This window comes from Leucoraja erinacea, unplaced genomic scaffold (assembly GCF_028641065.1).
Source record: "Leucoraja erinacea ecotype New England unplaced genomic scaffold, Leri_hhj_1 Leri_273S, whole genome shotgun sequence".
In the NCBI taxonomy this organism is placed as follows: domain Eukaryota; kingdom Metazoa; phylum Chordata; class Chondrichthyes; order Rajiformes; family Rajidae; genus Leucoraja; species Leucoraja erinaceus.
The window spans coordinates 75331-102873 of NW_026576174.1; the positions used below are offsets into that span (position 1 = coordinate 75331).

Sequence of the window (27543 nt, forward strand, 5' to 3'; positions counted from 1 at the left end):
AAGGCTCACAAACCTTTTTGTTTCTTTGATGTAGCGGCCACTGAATCACCTCCCCAGTTACCAGCTTCAGCCATGATGTCCACAGGCATTCACAAACTCGGTAGCTCTGGAATAAGCAAGATTAATAGAACCATCAGGTGTCAATTGAATGTGAAGGAAGACATTGCCTTGTGAACCAACAAACAGCATTACAGTGCAGCGGAGATGTGGCAAACATCCCATCCAAACAAGATGGTAACCCCTGTAAATTAACAAACAATCAAGGCAGGAGTAGACCACCTAGCTCTTCATGTCTGCCCTGTCATCCATAACACTTTGTCTGATCTATCCAAGGCAGCAATTCATCATCTGTGCCAGATCCCTGAATCTTTCAAACCCCCTGATCACCGTATCACTATTCCAGACCAAACATGGTCAATCCCCAACATCCACCTCACCTGTTTGGAGGCTTCAACTCACAGGGAAAGAGGAAACATACACACTGATTGGGAATTACTGTCACACTCTGCTGCCCCTATTCTTCCCACAACCCTGCCATCCAGGGTGAAAGCTTCCATACCACCATGTTACCCATTGCCAAATTCCCCACGTGCTGGAACGAGGAATAAACCATTTCATGGGCCAACTGCAAACGTCCCAACTCTGCTGGAAACTGTACTCCCCACTGCTCCCATGGCACAATCCACCACATCCCTGCAGTTCCCATTCCAGAATAGAAGGATTATATCCCAGGCCTGGGCTCTGCAGGGTCTCCATGATGTCAGGTGATGTCTGCAGTACCACCACCTGTCCCACTTCACAGGAGAATCATCCATCTCATCGTTACAGGACGCTGCCCAAACCCGCCCAAAGGTTTATTGGACCACGTTACCAGGAGGGAGCTGGAGACGTCAGGCGCTTGGAGTGGCCCAATAGGAGGGTGAAGGAGAGTCTGAAGAAGGGTTACGGCCCGAAACGTTGCCCATTTCCTTCGCTCCATAGATGCTGCTGCACCTGCTAAGTTTCTCCAGCACTTTTATCTACCTTCAATTTTCCAGCATCTGCAGTTCCTTCTTAAACAATAGGAGGGTGAACTGGGTTCATGCCTACAGCCTTATGCCTTCAAGGTAGGTGGAGTAGCCCCGCGGAACACAAAGATGGGTGAGGAGAGGGAGGCCAGTTCACAGGAACTGCACCCGGACATCGAGCTCGTGGGCAGATCGGATTTGGACTTTGAAAATGGCGATGCCGACATGTGCTAAAAGAATTTCACTGTGGAGTTGCATATTAAACTACTGAACTGTTGACCAAACATCTGTTCCTCTCAGCACTCAGCTCTCCAACTGATTCATCCTCAACAAACAGAGATAATCCTTTGCTATCTTGCAGACATTCTCTATTATCACAATTCTACATTAAATGGTACTACTGGTCCTGAACTATCCCAGCTGTGGACAGGTGATCTCTCTCTACCTTTAATTAACCTCCAGCATCTAAAACAAACATATTTGGTTACCTTTCCGTTGTGTGGGATCGGGTCAAGCACAAATCATTACAATTTTTCCGACAGTGTAATAAAGACAACGTGCATTTCCTTTATTGATAAAAATAGTAAACACTGAAAGTGGAAAGTGCAATGGTAGATGATCCATTATCAGAACTGGGACTGTAATCAAATGCTGCTCAATCTGCTGAGTGTTTCCAGCATGGCAGCATTTTATCTTATTCCTCAGATCTTCTGGAATAACAATGTTTCTTTAAATTTCCATGCCCCCCAAAAAGTTGCAAAAGTCACGAGTCATCCCGGTCAATAGATTTATGCAAATGCCGTACTTCCACTCACACACCCGACAGACAGTCACAACTCATTAGTTCTCATTTCATTATTCAAATATGTACAAAATGCCTTCCATGCTACAAATCCTCAGAGTATATTTTCCTCTTGTTACCATTCTGCTGCACCGTCTCCTGGGATCACTCTCTCCGCTGTGACCAGAGGGCGATAAAAACGAGCAACACCCCTTTACTCTGGCAAGAGGAAGTTGCTGGCCAAAAATAAATGAAAACTGGAATAACAGGTTCAACATCTGACGCCCCAATTTCATTATAAATAATTACCCTGAGCGTTGGGCCATTTAGTAACTGAAACAAACTCCAATGTTTACTTTACAGATGTATAGATCTGTGTCATTGTGCAACAAGTTAGGGCTTTATTCTTTGGAGCGCAGAAGGTTAAGGGGGGACTTGATAGAGGTTTTTAAAATGATGAGAGGGATAGACAGAGTTGACGTGGAAAAGCTTTTCCCTTTGAGAGTAGGGAAGATTCAAACAAGGGGACATGACTTGAGAATTAAGGGACAGAAGTTTAGGGGTAACATGAGGGAGAACTTCTTTACTCAGAGAGTGGTAGCTGTGTGGAATGAGCTTCCAGTGAAGGTTGTGGAGGCAGGTTCGTTTTTATCATTTAAAAATAAATTGGATAGTTATATGGACGGGAAAGGTATGGAGGGTTATGGTCTGAACGCAGGTGTATGGGACTAGGGGAGAATATGTGTTCGGCACGGACTAGAAGGGTCGAGATGGCCTGTTTCCGTGCTGTAATTGTTATATGGTTATATGGATATATGAATCTCCACAAACACATCCAATGACACAACACAGCAGCAGCAGCTGTTGCTGAACATTTCAGCTTCAAACTATCACTGGGACACATTTACTCACGACGACAATAACTTCAATGTCCCCACAGACAAGAGCGAATCACATTCAATGGGGAAATGTAACACAAGCGGGCCTGGAGCGGCGTTTCCTGTCGGGGACCGCCCAGAACCTCGGCTTCGGTGGCGGCACAGCGCTGGAGCGCTATTGAGGAGCGGGCGATGCCTTGCCTGGGTCGCCGCGCTGGAGCTCCGGTGAGCTGAGACCGCCGGGAACAACATCGCGGAGCTGCGAGACTGCATAGCGGTCAGCTGTGGGCGGCGGCGCCGAACTTTACTCCGGGAGCCTGGGATCTCACGACGAGATCGCCAGTTGTGGAGCTCCAACCGGCGCGGCCTTGTCGGCTTCGGAAGCCGCGGCCTCCAGTATGGAGGCGGCCGTTCCAGGGTTCCCAGGCCGCTGTGAGGACTCTCCCGACGCCGGAGCACCATCACCCGGCGAGAATGGCCAAGAACATCGGGCCGCCGTAGAGGCAACTGTGGAGGCCTCAATAGGCCTGACTATGGGTGAACTGGGGTTGGGGACTGGACTTTGTGCCTTCCCTCATGGTGGGAACCATTGTGGGGGGGGGTGTTCCTTGTGTTTAAGACTCTCATTGGTGTTATGTCTGTATTCTTTCTTTGTGTGCTGCAAAATGGCAAAAAGCATTTCACTTCATTACACCTAAGTGTATGTGAATGTGACCAATAAAATACCTTTGATACCTTTGATGCCTTTGAAGTCTCTCCTCAAGATTACACCCGTCCACTGGGGAGCGGCGGGAAAATACTCACTGATGACAATCTACTGTCGCCCCGAGTCTCCCCGGCCAGACAGTGGGGTCTCTCTCCCCTCCCCTCCCCACCCCTCCCCTCCCCTCCCCTCCCCTATCCTCTCTATAGAGAAGGCAGGTACGGGATACTGAGTTGGATGATCAGCCATGATCATATTGAATGGCGGTGCAGGCTCGAAGGGCCGAATGGCCTACTCCTGCACCTCATTTCTATGTTTCTATGTTTCTCCTCCCCGCTCCCCGCTCCCCGGGCCTGGACACAACCCGCCGCCGTTGCCGCTGCAACAGGTAGAGAGCGCCGCCCATCCGGTGACTTTCCAGACTGTGCACATGCGCACTGCGGCCAGTGCGACATCAGGGGATGCTGTAAATCTGAAATCAAACCCACAGATGCTGTAAATCTGAAATCAAGACCCACAGATGCTGTAAATCTGAAATAAAGACCCACAGATGCTGTAAATCTGAAATAAAGACCACAGATGCTGTAAATCTGAAATCAAACCGGCGACCAAAACTGAGTCATGTGTCGGTGGTAAAGAAAGCAGACTCAATGCTTGCATTTATTTCAAGAGGGTTTGGATACAAAAACAGGGATGTAATGTTGAGGCTCTATAAGGTGCTGGTAAGGCCGCATTTAGAATATAGTGATCAAATTTGGACACCGTATATGAGGAAGGATGTGCCGGCTCTGGAGAGGGTCCAGAGGAGTTTTACAAGAACGATCCCAGGGATGAGGAGATAAACCTATGATGAACATTTGTCGGCACTGCGCCTGTACCTGCTGGAGTTTAGACGAATGGGGAGGGGGGGGACCTCATTGAAACATACAGAATTATGAAAGGCTTGGATGGAGTGGATGTGGAGAGTATATTTCCATTAGTGGGAGAGTCTCAGGACTAGAGGTCATAGCCTCAAAATTAAAGGGCGTTCTTTTAGGAAGGAGATGAGGAGACATTTTTTTTGTCATAGTGTGTTGAATCTGTGGAATTCTTTGCCACAGGATGTGGAGGCCAAGTCAGTGGATAATTTTTATGGCAGAGATAGATAGATTCTTGATTAGTACAGGTGTCAGAAGTAACGTGGAGAAGGTAGGAGAATGGGGTTAGGACAGAGAGATAGATCAGCCATGATTGAATGGTAGAGTAGACTTGATGGGCTAAATGGCCTAATCCTGCTCCTAACCTTATGATGTGCCCGTTGAAGGGGTCTCCGAGCTGAACTGGTGACTCAGCTCCTCTCTCCACACACGCCTCTCGCCCTCAGTAATGGTTATTCATTCTTATGTGTAAAGAGTGAAGCATTTTGTTTTGCATGTTGGCCAAGCAGATCAACATGATTATAGACAATAGACAATAGGTGCAGGAGGAGGCCATTTGGTGCTTCGAGCCAGCACTGCCATTCAATGTGATCATGGCTGATCATCCCCATGATGCAGCAATTGCAATGTTTGCTTTCACACTGCCAGACCTCAGTGCATTCATTAAATCCACTCAGTTCCATTGTCACAGAATATTAAGTTGTGCACCATCTACAGCACAAAATCAGTAATAAATCATTTAAATCTTCCAAAATTGCATTTTATAATTAAAACTGTTTTCCTTTTTTTCAGTTAATCACAATCACAATAATACTTTATTCGCCAAGTATGTTTTGCAACGTAAGAGGAATTTCATTTGCCAAGTCAGTCATACAAATAAAAAGCAAAGGAACACACAAAATACATTTTAACATAAACATCCACCACATTACGACTAGAAAAACCTTTTGTATTTCGGTTTGTGGAGTAGGAGTGTGGAACAAATTGAACGAGGAATTAAAGAAATGCAATGAATCATTTTTAAATGATATATAAAAAAATAATTTTCAAGTGGGGGTTAATGTTTATCTATTGCTTTACAATTGTTTACGTATGTTTAGTTACTTCATATATGAAGTTTGTATGTGTATAATAGTTGTATTTATATATATATGTCTGTAGGTATTATGGGAAATTGCCTGGGGTAGTATTATTATTATTAATTAATTGATTTTTAAATATGGTAGAAGTGTTGGGGAAAAGGGGTGAGATTTAATAAGTTATTCTTCTTCTCACTCCTTTTCGAGCTTGTACAGACACAGAGTTGGACATTGGAAATTTGCTTTTTGTTCTTTTCATTGCTTGTAAATATTGATTGTAATGTCCAATTGTTTGATAATATCGATTTTGTTACTATTAATGTCTTTACTTGTTCGGAATAAATAAAATAAATAAATAAGTAAACAAATAAATAAATACACAAATAAATAAATAAATAAATGACTCCACACTCCTCACTGTGATGGAAGGCGAAAAAAAGTTCAATTCCCATCCCTTCTATGCTCTCCCGCAGTCGGGGGCCTCAAACCCTCCGTTCATGGGGCAGTCTTGACCCCCATAGCTGATTGGACCCTCTGCATCGGGCGATCAGCTCCTGCATCAGGGTGATGTCAGCTCCCCCGCACCAGCTGGTGGAGCCTCTGCGTTGTTGGAGCTTCCCGACTCGGCCTCTCCAGAGCAAAGATCCTAGAGGAGCAAGATAGACCACTCCTCGAAAAATGTGTAGTATGACGTGTGTGATCGTCGACGCCATTTTTTGAGGCATTTATTGGGCTTCCCCCACACTGTCATGGCGTCCTTATCTAAATTTCAACTCACTGCTCTGCTATCAAGTATTCTAATCGTAAATCTAAACGACCCGACCTGTCATTCTTTAGGTTCCCCAATAAAAAAGAAAGGTGAGAAAATATTTTTATTATTTTCAGTCGATATTCTGTCGTGAAAATGTTATTTTCTGTTCTCCCATCAACGGCCATTGGGAAACTGGGTTTGTCGGTACATTAGAAAGTTATTAGACTTATTTTTAATAGTTCTTTACTTACCATAATAATAAAGACAATTTTAACACTTCTGTACGTTTTTGGTTTTGTTCTTGTAAGGGGTCTCCACAATATGGCCCGCGGAAACATCAGGTCCAGTGACCAGGAGATTTTTCGAGCTCAGATTCAAGTCCGAGAATGGGCGGCTGTTACCCATTATATTCCTCGAATTGTCAAGACATCACAAGCAAAGATCACAAGCCCGCCGTGAAGAAGGGTGCAATCAAATATTATATAACTCTGCTCTATCATCTTTGGGTGCAATGGTGGGTCGGGGGGTTCGGTGGCGGCGGCCGCAATCAAAGATACTAGTGGAGCTCTGCTCTATAATCTTTGGTCGGAATGGGACGGCTGCGCGTTATAATGTGCTATCATTCCACTCTCCCTCCCCCCTTCTCCCTGTCCCCCTTCTCCCTCCCCCCTTCTCCCTTTCCCCCCCCTTTCCCCTTCTCCCTCCCTTCTCCCTCTCCCCCTCTCCCTCTCCCCCCCTCTCTTCTCCCTCTCTCTCTCTCTCTCTCCTCTCCCCTCTCTCTTCGCGATCTCCCTCCCTTCCCTCTCTCCCTCCCTTCCACCTCTCCCTCCCTTACCTCTACGTGAGAGTTGGCAGCTCTGCTATGCCTTGGGTCCAAAAGAGGATAGAAAGAAAATACTTAATGGTCTTTGTAAGAAGATTTTAATAAGCTCTTCTACATCTAAGGTAAATTGACATATTAGAGGCAAAACGCATTTTCAATATACAGGTCTCTCCACACAACTGAAAACAATTGCATTTAAGTGATATGTCATCCATTGTTCAGGCAAGTAGCACTAGGTTACAATAAACTTCCTACATATTCCAGGAATGCATCTCATTAAAATGGGAGAGGCTTGAATGCATTGTGAAATCATAAATCCATGTTGACTTGGACTAATCATTTTACTGCTATCCAAATGCCCCATTATTACCTCTTTAATAATTGACTCCAGCATCTTTCACACCACCAAAGTCAGGCTAACTGGTCTGTAATTCCCCGTTTTCTCTCTCGCTCCTTTCTTGAAAAGTGGTATAGCATTAGCTATCCTCCAATCCACAGGAACTGATCGTAAATCTATTGATCGTTGGAAAATAATAGAAACATAGAAACATAGAAATTAGGTGCAGGAGTAGGCCATTCGGCCCTTCGAGCCTGCACCGCCATTCAATATGATCATGGCTGATCATCCGACTCAGTATCCCGTACCTGCCTTCTCTCTATACCCTCTTATCCCCTTAGCCACAAGGGCCACATCTAACTCCCTCTTAAATATAGCCAATGAACTGGCCTCGACTACCCTCTGCGGCAGAGAGTTCCAGAGATTCACCACTCTCTGTGTGAAAAAGGTTCTTCTCATCTCGGTTTTAAAGGATTTCCCCCTTATCCTTAAGCTGTGACCCCTTGTCCTGGACTTCCCCAACATCGGGAGCAATCTTCCTGCATCTAGCCTGTCCAACCCCTTAAGAATTTTGTAAGTTTCTATAAGATCCCCTCGCAATCTCCTAAATTCTAGAGAGTATAAACCAAGTCTATCCAGTATTTCTTCATAAGACAGTCCTGACATCCCAGGAATCAGTCTGGTGAACATTCTCTACACTCCCTCTATGGCAATAATGTCCTTCCTCAGATTTGGAGACCAAAACTGTACGTAATACTCCAGGTGTGGTCTCACCAAGACCCTGTACAACTGCAGTAGAACCTCCCTGCTCCTATACTCAAATCCTTTCGCTATGAAAGCTAACATACCATTCGCTTTCTTCACTGCCTGCTGCACCTGCATGCCTACTTTCAATGACTGGTGTACCATGACACCCAGGTCTCGCTGCATCTCCCCTTTTCCTAGTCGGCCGCCATTTAGATAATAGTCTGCTTTCCTGTTTTTGCCACCAAAATGGATAACCTCACATTTATCCACATTATACTGCACCTGCCAAACATTTGCCCACTCACCCAGCCTATCCAAGTCACCTTGCAGTCTCCTAGCATCCTCCTCACAGCTAACACTGCCCCCCAGCTTAGTGTCATCCGCAAACTTGGAGATATTGCCTTCAATTCCCTCATCCAGATCATGAATATATATTGTAAATAGCTGGGGTCCCAGCACTGAGCCTTGCGGTACCCCACTAGTCACTGCCTGCCTAATGAAGAACTCAACCATATTATGGTCACTCTTGCCCAAGGGGGCACGTACAACAAGATTGCTAACTAACCCTTCCTCATTACTCAATACCCAGTCTAAAATAGCCTGCTCTCTCGTTGGTTCCTCTACATGTTAATCATATGTATAAATATATATGTATGTGTATATATGCATGTATGTGTATATATGCATGTATATGTATATGTGTGTATATATATGTGTATATGTGTGTATGTATGCATATAAATGTATCCATATGTATGCGTGTATTTGTATGTGTGCATATGTATGTGTATACGTATGCACGTATGTGTATATATGTATGTGTGTATATATGTATGTGTATATATATGTGTGTATAAATATATATATATATGCATGTATATATTATTACTATATAATTATATATATAATTGCCTTTATGCTTTGCTTAAGATCCCTCATCGTAACTCCTCATAAAATACAGATCAAACTTCAAACTGGTAAGTTCTCGTTTAATCTTACTATTTTACTTCGGAGTCACGTGAGTGAAGAAGCCCGCCCCAGGACGCATTGCGGCATAACTTCAAAGCAGCGGTGTGGAATCACAGACAGACACGTATTTGAAGTAACATAGTAAAGAACAAAGAGACATCCATTATCAGTTTGATCCATGTAATGAGGGTGGGAGCGGAGGGCACGTAATCCCTCATCGTAACTCCTCATAAAATACAGATCAAACTTCAAACTGGTAAGTTCTCGTTTAATCTTACTATTTTACTTCGGAGTCACGTGAGTGATTCCGTGAAGATTTCAAAGCTCTGTGATTTCAAACCGTGTAACAGTTTTACTACACTCACTGCCGAAGTCTTTGAGGGAGGAAGTGTGTATCGTAACCAACCAATGATTCTGTTATAGAAACCCCAATGGTATTTTACAATAGACACTGAAGAAATTTAATGCTCCCTTTGGCTAATCTGAATATCTGCAGATTGGAATCTTTCCTGCAAATGAAAAACAGGTTTTGTCAACAGTTTATAATAAATTATTTCTCTCTGAACGTTTTACCCCCACTATTCTGCTGGAGCCAGGATGTGGTTTATAGGTACGTCCATTCTTTTGCCGTTGACGTGGAAGCTTCTCCTGTGGGATGACAACTTTGACATGTTAGTTTTATCCCAAGAGCTTTAACCTGCTTGAGCCATTTCAAAAAAGGCTTGTTACCCGACCACAAGGTTTTTTGTAACCAACCCACAAGGCTTTTCATCTCCCTCGCATAATTAGGTTGTGTCTATGTAAGGTAAAAAAGGGTCTTGGTACATTACCGTGTTTTCTGGCGGGTAAGCCCAGATTTTATGACTGGATAAAGTATTCCTGGTCTGGTTTGACCATTCCCTGGACAAATGATAGAGATCTGGTCTGAAGCTGTGAGCATGGTGTCCAGTTGAAATAGGAGTAGTGACTGGACCCTCTGTGCTGCTCCATGTGCCTTTAACATATGTTTTAGTGCATAGAAGGTTCAGGTTTTGGACTCTGGCTGGTGGGATCCCCTGAAGTGTGGTTAACCACTGTGACATCCCATATATAGGTGTACATTGTCTAGAGGTTTAGAGTTTTAATACCCTTCATTACCACCAGCCAGTGACCCCATGGCCTGTTGTCCTGTAGCTGTTTTGAAAAAGAACAGGCAGGGCAATTCTAGCTGTGTTGATGGCACTGTAGCCGAATCCTTCATCATGATGAAGGTTCTCCAGGAATTCCAGTTCGTAGTACCTGATTCGGATGAGTAGGTTTTTTCCCCTTTATCCTTGCAGTACTTCTCTTGATGCTGGACAAGTGTTGTAGGCCAGTGGATGTTCAAAAGGATGCTGACATGGTGTCGATTATTCAGTATAACAATCCCAGTCCCAGAGGTTTGCGCAGAATCTGCAGCTCAGGAGCTTATTTCTCATGGCACAGTAGATTTGTGCCCGGCTCCGATATTAATAATTCTGGGTACTGGAAAAACACCATCCAAGTTCCAACAACCATATCATGGCGTGAAGTGAAACAAGGTCTGCGTAAGTCCGTCAGGTACTATCAAATACCTGAAGCAGAATCCTTTTGTACTGTGCGTTGTTCTCGATTGGTGAGGCAGAAGGGAAAAATACATAAAATTAATTTCACCAATGCTGCGTGAACGCATTTGTCTATCAATATTATAAATACATTCTTGAATGACAACATGACCTATAGGCCAGAAAAGTTAATATATATAGCTGACGATCTTTCTGCTGGAACTATCTGTCCCAGAGAAATGTTTTAATGAGGATTCCACTGGCCCAGGGTCTGGTTTCCCCCCGCGACATACATAGGAGATCCCCAAACACCTGGTGATATAGCGTTAATGCAAATAATCGATATCAGTTTCACATTCCATTTTAATTATCATTGTCAGTGTACAGTACAGCGACAATGAAAATGCATTAATATCTGTTGCATCATATAGCTTGATAGTTTTGTTAAACTTTATATGAAAACATCTAATTGATGTTGTCCTTACTTTTATGTGACCTGGTGTCTGTCACCTTATTTTGCTTACCAGGCAGGTAAGTTGTTGATAGTCCAATACCTCTATGGATATACCATTGCCAAATTGTTTTGACCAACTTGTCATATGATACCGACTTTATGCTGCCATATGGTTAATATAGGCCACCTCCATAGTGTAGTCTTATTTATACCCATACATGCAAGTGCTTAAACTCATAATTTTCACCCGAGCCCCAGTATAAGTGGTAACCCCACCACTGTCTTTCTGATATTATTTCAGTGGGTAACTTCATGAGATGCTCAATGACAACCTATATGTTGATTTTGATACTAACATCTGAATCATGTAGACAGAAAATGGTACCATTTTCCCCCAATTACTCTGTTATTTGTCGAGTAGTTGGTAGTTTGACCATTAATTTGTTCTTTGTTTGTGCCAATTCAACTATGTTGTCTCTTGGCAACATTAAAGTTACGTGGACTGAATTAATATGAAAGCCAAGATAGTCCAAGAAAGCGCTCTATTTGCTGGTAGGAACCAGACCCACCTACCTCCATGGTTATTGGCGGGGTTGTGTTTTTTTTTTTTGAGTGTTCTTCCCTGTCGATGTGCTGGCGATGTTGGGGGGAGGCGCATTTTCCAGGGGGTCCGCTGCAGGCCCTGACCTAAAAAGGTTTCTGGGGATAGTGCGGCCCCAAGCTTTGACCAGTCGCATATTCGGGACGCCGACTGGTAGATACAGTGGTGTGCTGCCGCCTGGGTGGAATGAAGAGCTTTGGTATGTTCGCTGCCGGTGGTGCCCTCATGAGGCTAAAGGTCTTAGACGCCTCCTCCATCTCTTTGAGCTGTTTGTTCAAGTCCTTCCCAAATAAAAAATGAGTCGGTCTCTACTGATGGAGTTTTGCATAATCCTGCAAATTTAGGATTGAGGGCCGGCCTGATGTTGTCGCTTCTCAGGTTATTCAGCTCATATTGTGTCGTGCACATGAGTGCCAGGACATCCTGTTGGTGAGATGTCATCTACGGTCTCGACACCCCGCGCATAGGCTGTTATAGCCGCCGTGAGGAGGCGAAGAATGCGCTGGAGTTTGACCTCCTGTGTCCGAATCGGTCGCCCCACGTTGCCCCATATTTGAGGATTGAGGCTCTTGGCCTTGAGAGCGTCACAATTATTCGGGGCTGTGTGCTCCTCAAGCACTTGGGCGAGCACCTTCTCCTGCAGTGGTTTGTTGGAGAGATGGTTTATACTGGCAGCCATCCTTGGCTCCAGTGGTGCTCCAACCCGTGGGGTAGCGACGAATCGGCTTACAACCCCTAGCAGCTCTTCCTGCACACCCTGCTCTCTTTCGGCTCCTTCCGCCTGCCCCATACTCAGACCAGCCTGCCCCTGGTCACCGATGCTAACCTCCCATTCCTGGTCCGAGGTCGCAAAGGGAGGTGCCGGACTCAGCACCATGGAGGGGGCGCCTGTCCTGTCTGTCCGAGAGCGCTGCTGCTCTCGGTAGACCATCCCCTCCAATAGCTGCTGGATGCAGCTTAGGCGGCTGTCTCTCCCCCGCTTTGGGGTGGACATTTCCCCCCTCCCCGACGAGTCGGAGACGACCGGCCGTTTGGCTTCCTGTCCGCTTTCCCAGTCCGCCGTGTAGGCTATGGCGAGACTGGCTTGGCTCGGTCTCGGGGATAGCGAAAAACGCTCTGCGAGCGACGCTGCCGCCGGTTGCTGCCCCGCTGGTAGAGTTGGAGCGGGGCAGTTTCTCTTTGCGAGTTTTTTGCGTTGTGTTCCTGAAATCTGTAATAAAACACAACTGCAAACTCACCTTTCCTATGCCCAAGAGCCGCTCCTGCAGCTCAGGCGGCTGTCTCTCCCCCTCCTGGGTGGAGAGACGTCCCAGTCCGATGTTGCTCCACCGCCGGGTTTTCCACACATCCAGCCCGCTGCTCAGGTGCTAGCGGGCTGGCTCGGTCCCGATGTCGGGTTTGCGGACCGCCCGCTAAGCGGTCCTACCGCCTGTTGCTGCCCTGACTCTCTCTAGAGCGGGCAGGTGCAGCATATTTCCCCCCTCAGCCCGCAGCTGATGCTGACGGGCTTGGAGCAGTGTCGGGAGCGGGCCGCTGATTAGCGGACCTCGCTCTCCCTGTACTCGGGCTGCTGCTCACCTGCACTCGGGCTGCAGCGTACTCCACGCCAGCTCTGCACAGTGGGTTCCCCTAACGGCTCCGTAAATGTCGGAAGCCTCCTCCCGCCCGCCTGCCTGCCTGCCTCACCTGGACAGTGCGTGGAGAGCGAGCGAGGACTAAGGGGAACCCCCAACAGAGCGCTAGCGCCGTCTCCTGCGCTGTCAAATGTAGCCCCTGGGGAGATTTTACCGGCACCGGCACAGCTCCCATTCATGGTCCGCCGGCGCTCTCTCTCCCTGGTAGCGTCTTTCCTCCCCTCCCTCGAACGGGAAACTCCTACCAGAGTCCAAGGGGGCCGCTTGCACGCCCTGCGGGAAACAAGCAGACGCAAAGGGGCTGTAAAAGTAAAGGTAAGTACTTACCTAAACTTAGATTCTCTCTCGTTTCTTCGGGAGCCCTGACTCCCGGCTGCCGCTTTGCATTGCTGAAACGTAATGCCGCAATGCGTCCTGGGGCGGGCTTCTTCACGGAATCACTCACGTGACTCCGAAGTAAAATTATATATATAATTGCCTTTATGGTTTATGTATATAATCTTACAAGACAAATAAATTAATAGTGATTATTTAAATCAAAGTTGCTTCTGATCCATGAGAATAAACTTAATTATCTCTAACTTGCCTCTCACACACAGACACACATTCATATAAATATATAAAATATGTATACGTTAAATTTAATTTTGTGCAGTGTGTGTTAAAGCAATACAATGCAAGGGAAACTACGCAAAGGAGGGGGCTGTTCCCGCTACAAGATACTCGAGGATCTTTGCTTTGGATCAAAGATTATAGCGGAGCTCTATAATCTTTGCTTTGGATCACAGCGGGTGGCATACCGGAAGTCGCGTGTCGCATTGAAAAATGGCGGCCGTGACGTTCCGTCACGTACTACACGCCAGCCCATTGGATTTCGGAGGAGTGGTCTATCTTGGTCCTCTAGGATCTTTGCTCACTGCTGCTCAAAGATCTTATAGTGAAGCAAGATAGGCTACTCCTGCTACATGCAATGGACTGACGTGTAGTACGCTATGGAGGGGATCATGGGCATTTTTCCACGCCCATTTTAGCAACCTGAGCCTACCTAACCCGACCCGACTCGCACTGTAATCAATGTTGCGGGGCAACAGTTTGTGTGGGTCAGATTCATAAATCTGTCAGTTCAAACTTCTTGTCAAGAATAAAATTTGATTCTGGTAATTGTCTTTTTTAATGTTTTTTAAATCATTTCTTTTTAAATGGCTCACAAACAGTGTTTGAGTTGATTTTGTAGTAACCGGAACCGACCCGACTCGCAGGGTGATTGACAGCAAAGATTGACAGGGGGGGGGACTTTTTGTGCGTGATTATAGGGTTAGATTCATAATTCTGTTAGTTCATAATTCTGTTGATTCTTGTTAAGGAATAAAATGTTTATAAACACACATACATGAAAATTATATAAATGTATATAACACACACACAATTATATTTCTTCTAATCCAATAATGAACTTTATTTCAGACTAGACAAGGGACATTAAATAAGAAACATTGGCTTGGGGCACTCTCTCTCCCCGCTGCCCCGGACCCCGCACTCTCTCTCTCTCCCCTCGCTGCCCCGGGCCCCGCACTCCTTCTCCCCGCTCTCCCCCGCACTCTCTCTCCCCGCTGCCCCGGACCCCGCACTCTCTCTCCCCGCTGCCCCGGGCCCCGCACTCCCTCTCCTCGCTGCCCCGGACCCCGCACTCCCTCTCCCCGCTGCCCCGGACTCTCTCTCTCCGCCGCCCCGGGCCCCGCACTCTCTCTCCCCTCTGCCCCGGGCCCCGCACTCCCTCTCCCCGCTGCCCCGGACTCTCTCTCCCCGCTGCCCCGGGCCCCGGACTCTCTCTCCCCGCTGCCCCGGGCCCCGCACTCCTTCTCCTCGCTGCGGACTCTCTCTCCCCGCTGCCCCGGGCCCCCGCACTCCTTCTCCCGCTGCGGATCCAATCTTTGGCCGGAAGCAAGAAGGCGGGAGCAAGAAAGCGGAACAAGATGGCGGAACAAGATGGCGGAGTCAGGTTGCTAAAATGTGTCCTATAATCACCCATGAATCCGCCCATGAGCGTACCTCGGAGGTGGAATGTGTTTCTAGCTTCAGGTTCCTGGGAGTCAACATCTCCGATGACCTCTCTTGGACCCACAATACCTCTACTCTGATCAAGAAGGCTCATCAGCGTCTCTTCTTCCTGAGGAGACTGAAGAAGGTCCATCTGTCTCCTCAGATCCTGGTGAACTTCTACCGCTGCACCATCGAGAGCATCCTTACCAACTGCATCACAGTATGGTATGGCAACTGCTCTGTCTCCGACCAGAAGGCATTGCAGAGGGTGGTGAAAATTGCCCAACGCATCACCGGTTCCCCGCTCCCCTCCATTGAGTCTGTCCAAAGCAAGCGCTGTCTGCGGAGGGCGCTCAGCATCGCCAAGGACTGCTCTCACCCCAACCATGGACTGTTTACCCTCCTACCATCCGGGAGGCGCTACAGGTCTCTCCGTTGCCGAACCAGCAGGTCGAGGAACAGCTTCTTTCCGGCGGCTGTCACTCTACTCAACAACGTACCTCGGTGACTGCCAATCACCCCCCCCCCCCCCCCCCCCCACACTTATTATTTTTTATTCAAATCGTTTGCTATGTTTGCTAAATGCATTTCGTTGTCTCTGTACTGTACACTGACAATGACAATTAAAATTGAATCTGAATCTGAATCTGAATCTGAATCTGAATCTGATGTTTGCGTGAGAGTAATCCATCTTGCTTCGCTATAAGATATTTGCTGCTGCTCACATTCAGAGGCCGTGACGTCATTTCCGGGCTGAGGCCTCTGCGCTGCGTCTCCGGGGCAACGGGCGGCGGCGGGTTGTGTCCAGGCCCGGGGACAGGGCGCGGAGAGGAGAGGAGCGGAGCGGAGAGACCCCACTGTCCGGCCGGGGAGACTCAGGGCCCTGGGAGCGGCGACAGCAGATCGCCATCGGTGAGTATTTTCCTGCCGCTCCCCAGTGGACGGGTGTAATCCTGGGGAGAGACTTGTGTTACATTCCCCCATTGAATGTGATTCGCTCTTGTCTGTGGGGACATTGAAGTTATTATTGTGACTAAATGTGTCCCAGTGATAGTTTGAAGCTGAAATGTTCAGCAACAGCTGCTGCTGCTGTGTTGTGTCATTGGATGTGTTGGTGGAGGTTCATGTTGCACAATGACACAGATCTATACCTTTGTAAAGTAAACGTTGGAGTTTGTTTCAGTTACTAAATGGCGCAACGTTCACGGTAATTATTTATAATGAATTTGGGGCGTCAGATGTTGAACCTGTTATTCCAGTTTTCATTTATTTTTGGCCAAGCCAGCAACTTCCTCTTGCCATAGTAAAGGAGTGTTGCTCGTTTTTATCAGCCTCTGGTCACAGCGGAGAGAGTGATCCCAGGAGACGGTGCAGCAGAATGGTAACAAGAGGAAAATATACTCTGAGGATTTGTAGCATGGAAGGCATTTTGTACATATTTGAATAATGAAATGAGAACTAACCAGTTGGAACTGTCTGTCGGGTATATGAGTGGAGGTATGGCATTTACACAAATCTATTGACCAGGATGACACGTGACTTTTGTAACTTTTTTGGGGGCATGGAAATTTAAAGAAACATTGTTATTCCAGAAGATCTGAGGAATAAGATAAAATGCTGCCATGCTGGAAACACTCAGCAGATTGAGCAGCATTTGATTACAGTCCCAGTTCTGATAATGGATCATCCACCATTGCACTTTCCACTTTCAGTGTTTACTATTTTTATCAATAAAGGAAATGCACGTTGTCTTTATTACACTGTCGGAAAAATTGTAATGATTTGTGCTTGACCCGATCCCACACAACGGAAAGGTAACCAAATATGTTTGTTTTAGATGCTAGAGGTTAATTAAAGGTAGAGAGAGATCACCTGTCCACAGCTGGGATAGTTCAGGACCAGTAGTACCATTTAATGTAGAATTGTATCTTTCAGCTATGATAATAGAGAATGTCTGCAAGATAGCAAAGGATTATCTCTGTTTGTTGAGGATGAATCAGTTGGAGAGCTGAGTGCTGAGAGGAACAGATGTTTGGTCAACAGTTCAGTAGTTTAATATGCAACTCCACAGTGAAATTCTTTTAGCACATGTCGGCATCGCCATTTTCAAAGTCCAAATCCGATCTGCACACGAGCTCGATGTCCGGGTGCAGTTCCTGTGAACTGGCCTCCCTCTCCTCACCCATCTTTGTGTTCCGCGGGGCTACTCCACCTACCTTGAAGGCATAAGGCTGTAGGCATGAACCCAGTTCACCCTCCTATTGTTTAAGAAGGAACTGCAGATGCTGGAAAATTGAAGGTAGATAAAAGTGCTGGAGAGACTTAGCAGGTGCAGCAGCATCTATGGAGCGAAGGAAATAGGCAACGTTTCAGGCCGTAACCTTTCTTCAGACTCTCCTTCACCCTCCTATTGGGCCACTCCAAGCGCCTGACGTCTCCAGCTCCCTCCTGGTAACGTGGTCCAATAAACCTTTGGGCGGGTTTGGGCAGCGTCCTGTAAAGATGAGATGGATGATTCTCCTGTGAAGTGGGACAGGTGGTGGTACTGCAGACATCACCTGACATCATGGAGACCCTGCAGAGTCCAGGCCTGGGATATAATCCTTCTATTCTGGAATGGGAACTGCAGGGATGTGGTGGATTGTGCCATGGGAGCAGTGGGGACTACAGTTTCCAGCAGAGTTGGGACGTTTGCAGTTGGCCCATGAAATGGTTTATTCCTCGTTCCAACTAGTGGGGAATTTGGCACTGGGTAACATGGTGGTGTGGAAGCTTTTGTCCTGGATGGCAGGGTTGTGGGAAGAATAGGGGCAGCAGAGTGTGACAGTAATTCCCCATCAGTGTGTATGTTTCCTCTTTCCCTGTGAGTTGAAGCCTCCAAACAGGTGAGGTGGATGTTGGGGATTGACCATGTTTGGTCTGGAATAGTGATACGGTGATCAGGGGGTTTGAAAGCTTCAGGCATCTGGCACAGATGATGAATTGCTGCCTTGGATAGATCAGACAAAGTCTTATGGATGACAGGTCAGACGTGAAGAGCTAGGTGATCTACTCCTGCTTTTATTGTTTGCTAATTTACAGGGGTTACCATCTTGTTTGGATGGGGTGTTTTCCACATCTCCGCTGCACTGTAATGCTGTTTGTTGGTTCACAAGGCAATATCTTCCTTCACATTCAATTGTCACCTGATGGTTCTATTAATATTGTTCATTCCAGAGCTACCGAGTTTGTGAACGCCTGTGGACATCATGAATGAAGGTGATGACAGGGGAGGTGATTCAGTGGCCTCTACATCAAAGGAACAAAAAGGTTTGTGAGCCTTCTGTGACATATACAGTGGCTTGCAAAAGTATTCATACCCCTTGAACTTTTCCACATTTTGTCACGTTACAACCACAAATGTAAATGTATTTTATTGGGATTTTATGTGATAGACCAACACAAAGGTGTGCATAATTGTGAAGTGGAAGGAAAATGATACATGGTTTTCAAATTTATTTACAAATAAAAAGCTGAAAAGTGTGGCGTGCAAAAGTATTCTGCCCCCCTGAGTCAATACTTTGTAGAACCACCTTTCGCTGCAATTATAGCTGCAAGTCTTTTGGGGTATGTCTCTACCAGCTTGCACATCTAGAGACTGAAATGTTTGCCCATTCTTCTTTGCAAAATAGCTCAAGCTCAGTCAGATTGGATGGAGAGCGTCTGTGAACAGCAATTTTCAAGTCTTGCCAGAGATTCTCAATTGGATTTAGGTCTGGACTTTGACTGGGCCATTCTAACACATGAATATGCTTTGATCTAAACCATGCCATTGAAGCTCTGGCTGTATGTTTAGGGTCGTTGTCTTGCTGGAAGGTGAACCTCCGCCCCAATCTCAAGTCTTTTGCAGACTCTAACAGGTTTTCTTCCAAGATTGCCCTGTATTTGGCTCCATCCATCTTCCCATCAACTCTGACCAGCTTCCCTGTCCCTGCTGAAGAAAAGCATCCCCACAGCATAATGCTGCCACCACCATGTTTCACAGTGGGGATGGTGTGTTCAGGGTGATGTGCAGTGTTAGTTTTCCGCCACACATAGCGTTTTGCATTTAGGCCAAAAACTTCAATTTTGGTCTCATCTTACCAGAGCACCTTCCTCCACATGTTTGCTGTGTCCCCCACATGGCTTGTGGCAAACTGCAAACGGGACTTCTTATGGCTTTTTTTCAACAATTACTTTCTTCTTGCCAATCTTCCATAAAGGCCCGATTCGTGGAGTGCACGACTAATAGTTGTCCTGTGGACAGATTCTCCCACCTGAGCTGTGGATCTCTGCAGCTCCTCCAGAGTTACCATGGGCCTCTTGGCTGCATCTCTGATCAATGCTCTCCTTGCCCGGCCCATCAGTTTAGGTGGACGGCCATGTATTGGTAGGTTTGCAGTTGTGCCATACTCTTTCCATTTTCAGATAATGGATTGAACAGTACTCCGTGAGATGTTCAAAGTTTGAGATATTTTTTTATAACCTAACCCTGCTTTAAACTTCTCCACAACTTTATCCATCACCTCTCTGGTGTGTTCCATGGGCTTCATGATGCTGTTTGTTCACTAATGTTTTCTAACAAACCTCTGAGGCCTTCACAGAACAGCTGTATTTATACTGAGATTAGATTACACACAAGTGGACTCTATTTACTAATTAGGTGACTGCTGAAGGCAATTGGTTGCACTGTATTTTATTTAGGGGTATCAGAGTAAAGGGGGCTGACTACTTTTGCACGCCACACTTTTATTTGTAAAAACATTTGAAAACCATGTATCATTTTCCTTCCACTTCACAATTATGCGCCACTTTGTGCTGGTCTATCACATAAAATCCCAATAAAATACATTTACATTTGTGGTTGTAACGTGACAAAATGTGGAAAATTTTAAGGGGTATGAATACTTTTGCAAGCCACTGTATGCCCTGATGATGCCCTGACTGTGCATGTGCACCTGATGCAAGATATGAAGCTCACACGGAAGTGGGAATAGGGAAGGGGCTGAGCCCAGAGAGTTGACATCTACAGGGACATCGGTCACAGGTGGGCGGATGCAGGAATTGTCTTTGAGCCTTTGACACATCTGCCCCCTGGCATTTTCTCTACACCAATCCTATTTCTGAGCACTTGATCTGTTGTTTACTATCGATTTACAGTTCGAATGAACATCCAGCTGCTCCTACAATGTTGTGACAGTGTACCTGCCTCCAACACCACCTCAGGCAGCGTGTTCCAGACTGCAGCCATCACTGCTGAAAGATTCTTCCTGAAAGATCTTGCTCTAAACCTCAAGGTCCCCGCATTAAATCGATGCCCTCTGGTGTTAGCCATCTCTACCATGGAGAAAACTATTTTTCTCACAGTATTCTGTACTTCTGGATCACTGCCTGTCCGCCCCAGCTTCAAGGAAGACGACTTAAATCACTCCAGTCGGCTGATAATTGAAATATTCATTTCTGAGCAATATCCTGATGAATCTCCTCTGTATTGTCTCTAGTTCATAGGCATCCTTCCCACAGTATGAAGATCAGAATTGCACACCCTCCTCCAACTTAAGGCTTAATTAGCTGCCTATAAATTTGTATCAAGGTCTCCTTGCACTTGCATTCAATACTGCAGCTAATAACAAGAATGTTCAATGCTGTCTTGGTGTGCTGCTGACTTTAGGGATCTATGGATTTGTACGGTGTTTCTCAGGGGTCTCAAAGCCCTTGCAATTCATGGTGAATATCCTGGCTTTATTCATCCCTCCAACATGCGTCAACTTGCCCACATCAGGATTAAACTTGAAATGTCATTACTCCGCCCAACATGTTGACTAATCATTGACAAATACTGATACAAATCCAGTTGTGGCAGTAGAAATATTTAGTCAACGGATCAGAATTTTGGCAGATAACTGAAAAGCCAAAATCAGGAATACTTGGAACAAAATTCACAGATTATCTCAAAGTAACAAGCATCCAAATTTTTTATTGGACTAGACCTAGTTGGGTCCTGTCCTTTCAACACACGGTTACAGGGGGGTGGTTGTGGGGGACGGCATGGCGCATCACACACACACTAACCACCCCCCCCCACACACACACTAACTATGGCCCGCACACACTAACTGCCCCCCTTGATATTATATTAATATTATTCATTTGCTCCTTTTACCCCATAACCGCCCTATCTACTGACGCATAGCCCCCAACTCGCAGGCATGTCTGGGGAGGGAGGGTGGGTAGAGAGTGAGGGCAGAGAGAGAGAGGGTGGAGAGAGAGAGAGAAAGAGAGGGGGGTGGTTGGAGAGAGAGAGAGAGAGAGAGAGGGGAAGCCCTCGAGGGGAAGCCCACCCAACAGCGTGACAGACAAAAGGGCGGGGGACACGGAGAGGAGGTCATCTTTTCGGCCCCACTTGTCCGCGCCCACCGTGTTGTAGAATTTCAAGGAGCCCAGCGGAGCACGACTTGAGCACGTGTTTAGCGGCTTCAATCCAGAGCTGGGGGGAGGGGAGGGCGGCTGGGCCACGTAACTCGCAGTGGAATAGAGTGGCCAACAGGCTGCATGTTGAAACCTTTGCGCAGCTAGCCGCGAGGAGCAGAGGCGTTGTGACGTCATCCAGCTCGCTTCAGCACGTTAGATTTTCACTATTTGCAACACCCATCCACACTGTCCCCACCTTCCTGAACTCTCTCTGCACTCTCTCTACTCCCCTGTTCCGCTCTGCACCCTCCACACCCCAGCCCTGCCCACCTGAACCCTCTCTGCACCCTCTCCACTCTCCTGAACCCTCTCTACATCCCCTCCATTCTCATGAATCCTCTCTGCACCCTCCACACCCCATCAAATAGTGAAAGGCCTAGATAGAGTGGATGTGGAGAGGATATCTCCACCAGTGGGAGAGTCTAGTACCAGAGGTCACGGTTTCAGAATAAGATGTACCTTTAGAATGGAGATGGTGAGCAATTTCTTGAGCCAGAGGGTGGTGAATCTTTTGGATTCATTGCCACAGCCGCCTGTGGAGCCCAAGTCTGGATATTTTTAAGGCGGAGCTTGCCAGTTTCTTGATTAGTGCGTGTGTCAAGCTAAGAATAATATATAAACTACAACCAAAACATACACTGAACAGGACAAAAAAGAAAAAAAAAAGACAGACGGACGGCAGAGGCTGCTGCCGACAGGCGCCATCCTGCCTCAATCACAAGGATGTCCTTCCTCAAATTGGGAGACCAAAAGGTTGTGGAGAGAAGGCAGGAGAATGGGGTTGAGAGAATGGCAGAACTAGAGGGCTCTGTTCCAAAATAAGGACACCAAACAAGTGGAGCTCACTCCTGTTTATTTATCTTCAATTGTGTTTCAGGCAGAGATTCATGTTTTTTTTTGTTTCACTTACTAATTGTGTGTTTTTACCAACTCTATTCTTCAAAGGCTGATGGTGAATTTGAGTTTGCTGAAGGCACAATTGCATATATTGTTTATAAGAAATGAGGCAAAGAGCCATGTGAGCCGTTAGGAGAGAGGTTATAATCAGATCAGCTGTGTTCTTATTCAATGGTGGGATACCCTTGTTCGGCCGAGGGGCCAACTTCTCTGCTGATTAATATGGTTGAATAAAAGCCTTAGACAAGTAAATTAAATTAATAGTGTAACTCGACAAGGCAGATTAGAAGTCTGAAGAAGGGTCTTGACCCGAAACATCATCCATTCCTTCTCTCCAGAATTACTGCCTGTCCCGCTGAGTTACTGACCTTTCTCTCCTTGGCCTCCTCCACTGTTAGAGTGAGGACCAGCGCAAATTGGAGGAACAGCACCTGATATTTGGCTTGGACGGCTTACACCCCAGCATTATGAATATTGCCTTCTCTAACTATGCAACCTTTGCTGTCCCTCTATCTCTCCCTCACCACGTCTCCCCCCCCCCCCCCCCCCCCCGTTCTCCGACCTGTCTGACTGTCCCCATGATTACATTTTATCACTGTATGTTTCGTTGTCAACTTCTCCCAATTAACAATGATCTCTTCTACATTTTCCTTGATCACTACTCCCTTTGATGTCTCGTTTTCAGAACTTGCCGCACTGGGTGAGGTGAGGTGAGGCGGGGTGGGGATTGAACCTGCCGCACTGAGGTGAGGTGAGGTGAGGCGGGGTGGGGATTGAACCTGACACACTGAGTGAGGTGAGGGCGGGGTGGGGTGGGGATTGAACCTACCGCACTGAGTGAGGTGAGGCGGGGGTGGGGATTGAACCTACCGCACTGAGTGAGGTGAGGGCGGGGTGGGGATTGAACCTGACACACTGAGGTGAGGGAGGCGGGGTGGGGATTGAAGCTGCCGCAATGAGGAGGTGAGGTGAGGCGGGGTGGGGATTGAACCTGCCGCACTGAGTGAGGTGAGGTGAGGCGGGGTGGGGATTGAACCTGACACACTGAGGTGAGGTGCGGTGAGGCGGGGTGGGGGGGGGTTGAACCTGTCGCACTGAGTGAGGTGAGGTGAGGCGGGGGGGGTGGGGATTGAACCTGCCGCACTGAGTGAGGTGAGGTGAGGCGGGGTGGGATTGAACCTGACACACTGAGTGAGGTGAGGCGGGGGGGGGATTGAACCTGACACACTGAGTGAGGTGAGGCGGGGTGGGGATTGAACCTGACACACTGAGTGAGGTGAGGCGGGGTGGGGGATTTAACCTGACACACTGAGGTGAGGTGAGGCGGGGGGGGGATTTAACCTGACACACTGAGTGGTGAGGTGAGGCGGGGGTGGGGATTGAACCTGACGAGGAGGTGAGGCGGGGTGGGGATTGAACCTGACACACTGAGTGAGGTGAGGCGGGGTGGGGGTTGAACCTGACACACTGAGTGAGGTGAGGCGGGGTGGGGTGATTGAACCTGACACACTGAGGAGGAGGTGAGGCGGGGTGGGGATTGAACCTGACACACTGAGTGAGGTGAGGTGAGGCGGGGTGGGGATTGAACCTGACACACTGAGTGAGGTGAGGCGGGGTGGGGAGGACACACTGAGTGAGAGTGAGGCGGGGTGGGGATTTAACCTGACACACTGAGTGAGGTGAGGTGAGGCGGGGTGGGGATTGAACCTGACACACTGAGTGAGGTGAGGCGGGGGGGGGTGGGGTTTGAACCTGACACACTGAGTGAGGTGAGGCGGGGTGGGGATTGAAACTGACACACTGAGTGAGGTGAGGTGAGGCGGGGTGGGGGTTGAACCTGTCGCACTGAGTGAGGTGAGGCGGGGTGGGGGTTGAACCTGACACACTGAGGGTGAGGGGGGGGGGGGGGGGGAGGGGTCGCACTGAGTGACCGGGGAGGGGGAGGGGCGCGGGTACCGGCTGAGCTGAGCCGGGATTCAGGCTGGTGCCGCGCCGAAGGGGTCCGCCCCCATCCGCTGTCAATCATCGGGCAGCTTCGTCACCGCTCCTCCCGCTACGTCACCGCCCGGGGGCGCGCCGTATGCGCGTGCGCATCACGCAGGCGCGGCTTGGCTCGCGCGGGGACGGTTTAACGGCCGCGCGCGCGCGCCATCACCGGTCACCTGACCCTCCAACCGTCAGTGCAGGTCGCGCCCGCCCCTCGGTTCCCATTGGCTGCCGGCGGTGTCCGTCACTGGTATCAGCCAATGGTGGAGTCGGGCCCGTCAGATTCAGATTCAAGTTTAATTGTCATTGTCAGTGTACAGTACAGAGACAACGAAATGCATTTAGCATCTCCCGGGAAGAGCGACATAGCAAACGATTTGAATAAATAATAATAAGTGTCCGGGGGGGGGGGTGATTGGCAGTCACCGAGGTACGTTGTTGAGTAGAGTGACAGCCGCCGGGAAGAAGCTGTTCCTCGACCTGCTGGTTCGGCAACGGAGAGACCTGTAGCGCTTCCCGGATGGTAGGAGGGTAAACAGTCCATGGTTGGGGTGAGAGCAGTCCTTGGCGATGCTGAGCGCCCCTCCGCAGACAGCGCTTGCTTTGGACAGACTCAATGGAGGGGAGCGTGGAACCGGTGATGCGTTGGGCAATTTTCACCACCCTCTGCAATGCCTTCCGGTCGGAGACAGAGCAGTTGCCATACCATACTGTGATGCAGGTGGTAAGGATGCTCTCGATGGTGCAGCGAGGGGGCATGTACCCCCGCAGGCCCCCCCCCCCCCCCCCCCCCCCCCCCGACAAGCGGAGCTCGGCGCGGGCAGATGTCAGGGGTTCCTTGGTGGAATCATTTGGAAGTCGCAGAGAGGTATCGGGGTATCGGCCGACAGCCTGTATAGGTCCGGTAAAAGGTGCTCTGGCACTATTCCCTGCTGTTACAAAATGATAGGAGAGCAGGGAGAGAGTGGGTCTAGTGGTATGGAGGCCAGTGGAAGAGAGGATAACGAAGAAAGTGTTGAGGAGTGGGAAACCGTGGGAGCACGGGGTAGTCCCAGGAAGAGCAGCAGTAAAAGAAGGAAAAACAATACTGGTGGATCGGAGAGTGAAGACAAGGAACCAGAAAAGGAAATTTCGTTAAATGTAGTGGTGAGGTTTAAAGGAGGAGTAAAGAAGATTGAAGCTGACAAAAATAGTCAGGGCCCAGGTTGGGGAAGTAAAGTATGCAAGAGTGCTGGAGGATGGAAAGGCAATGGAGATGACCAAGATTGACAAAACCAAAATAATCAAAGTAGTGAGAGTGGGAGAACGGAGGACAGCAGGGTGTAAATAGGTTATCTATGGAATCCCTCTCAAAGTCAATATGAGTGAACTGGTTCAGGAACTCAGGAAGAAATGTGAATTAATTATGAGTGCCAAAAGCATGACCAAAGGAGCAAAGAAAGAGGCAACTGAGTCCGTCCTGGTCGAATTCAAGACAGAATCCCTTCCAAAAGTGGTCCATTTTGGATTCATGTGATATAGCGTAAGAGAGTACGTACCCAAACCAATGAGGTGCTTCAAATGTCAGAAATTTGGGCATATAGTAGCAATGTTACAAAATTTTGAGATTTAAAAACCCAAGTCTGTAATTTATCCCATCAGATAAAGCATAAAAAGAAGTTTAATTTGACACCTAATTCACTTTCATATCTCACGTATTTAAAAAGTTATGGCCATTTTCATACTCGGAAATTAGCATCTTGTTCCCTTTTGATTTTCTATGGACATAACAAAAAAGCTGTGATTGTGTGCAGTCAAAAGCCCATAACCTTCTTAAAAATTAAGAGAACTGAATGAAATTTTCAGTTATCGTAGATTGAACCATTCTGAAACAAATATAAAATAATCTTACTTGGATGACCTGAAATTAAAGCATATAATTAGTTAGTTACCCAAGTGTAGCTAATTTCAAACTTCATTTACTAGATCTAAACATCTATCCATTTCTTAATAAATGATTAACATTTTTAAATAGCCTAAGTGTCCAAATAATATTCATAAATAATTCACAATAAAACATGATTTTTCAATCTCATTTGCATTAATTTATAGGTCAAATGGAAGGAATTTAGTGTTCAATTGCTGTAAATTAAAGTCCATTTTAAATCACCTTTTTAGTGGGTTCCTGTGAACGCGCTGGTTTAGAACGTTCACATTGCCGTAGATTTGTGCCCTCAAATGACCAGAAAAATACTGCGGGATATAAAGAGCCAAAAATGAGCTACTCGCAATAGTAAACTTTGTATAAAGGGTTCTTAAGAAGCCCTTTTTAATGTAAAAATAAGCTACATACCTTCTGTATACAGCTCCATGCGGCCCTGTGGTTGCGTGAGGTCGCGGGTTTAGAGAGTGATTTTTTAACTATTATACAAGGCCATAAAAACTAATAATACCTTTTGCGACGGGGTCTTTCAGCGATTTTTCGTTAATGATTTACTAGGCTGAACATCTTCGATTGGAACAGCCTAGTGAAAATCGCGTTTTAAACCCGCCCCCCTCTAAACGGCGTCAAAATCGCGCACACGGGCTGGGACAGATTTTCAGCGACGCTTCAGGTAGGCTTTGCAACATACCTACATATAGCTAAAATGTGCAAGGGGGAGAGGAAATGCGCAATGTGTAGTGGGGACCATGAATATGGTCAGCGTGGAGAGGGGGTCAGACCAAAGTGCTGTAATTGTGGAGGAGAGCATAGTGTGGCTTATTGGGGCTGTGAGGTGATGAAACGCAAAGCTGAAGTACAAAACATAAGAGTGAAGGAAAAGGTCTCCTATGCCGAGGCAGCAAAGAGGGCTGGCCCTACAAAACAGATGAATGAAAGAAGGATCAGGAGGGAGCAAGATGTGGGC

General features: G+C 47.3%; 1 protein-coding gene across 2 annotated transcripts in view; it reads left to right on the top strand.

The window, feature by feature from the left end:
* The first annotated feature begins 16142 nt into the window (after window positions 1–16142).
* The window catches only part of LOC129693383 (NACHT, LRR and PYD domains-containing protein 3-like), a 45166-nt gene continuing 33765 nt past the window's right edge, over window positions 16143–27543 (top strand). The window contains exons 1-2 of one of the 2 annotated variants that reach the window (XM_055630216.1): window positions 16143–16195; window positions 18500–18592. In XM_055630216.1, coding sequence (XP_055486191.1) covers window positions 18532–18592 — 61 coding nt within the window. In that variant the 5' untranslated portion in view covers window positions 16143–16195; window positions 18500–18531. Of the gene's footprint in view, window positions 16196–18492; window positions 18593–27543 lie in introns of those variants that run through there. The other variant, XM_055630215.1, reaches the window with a different exon arrangement.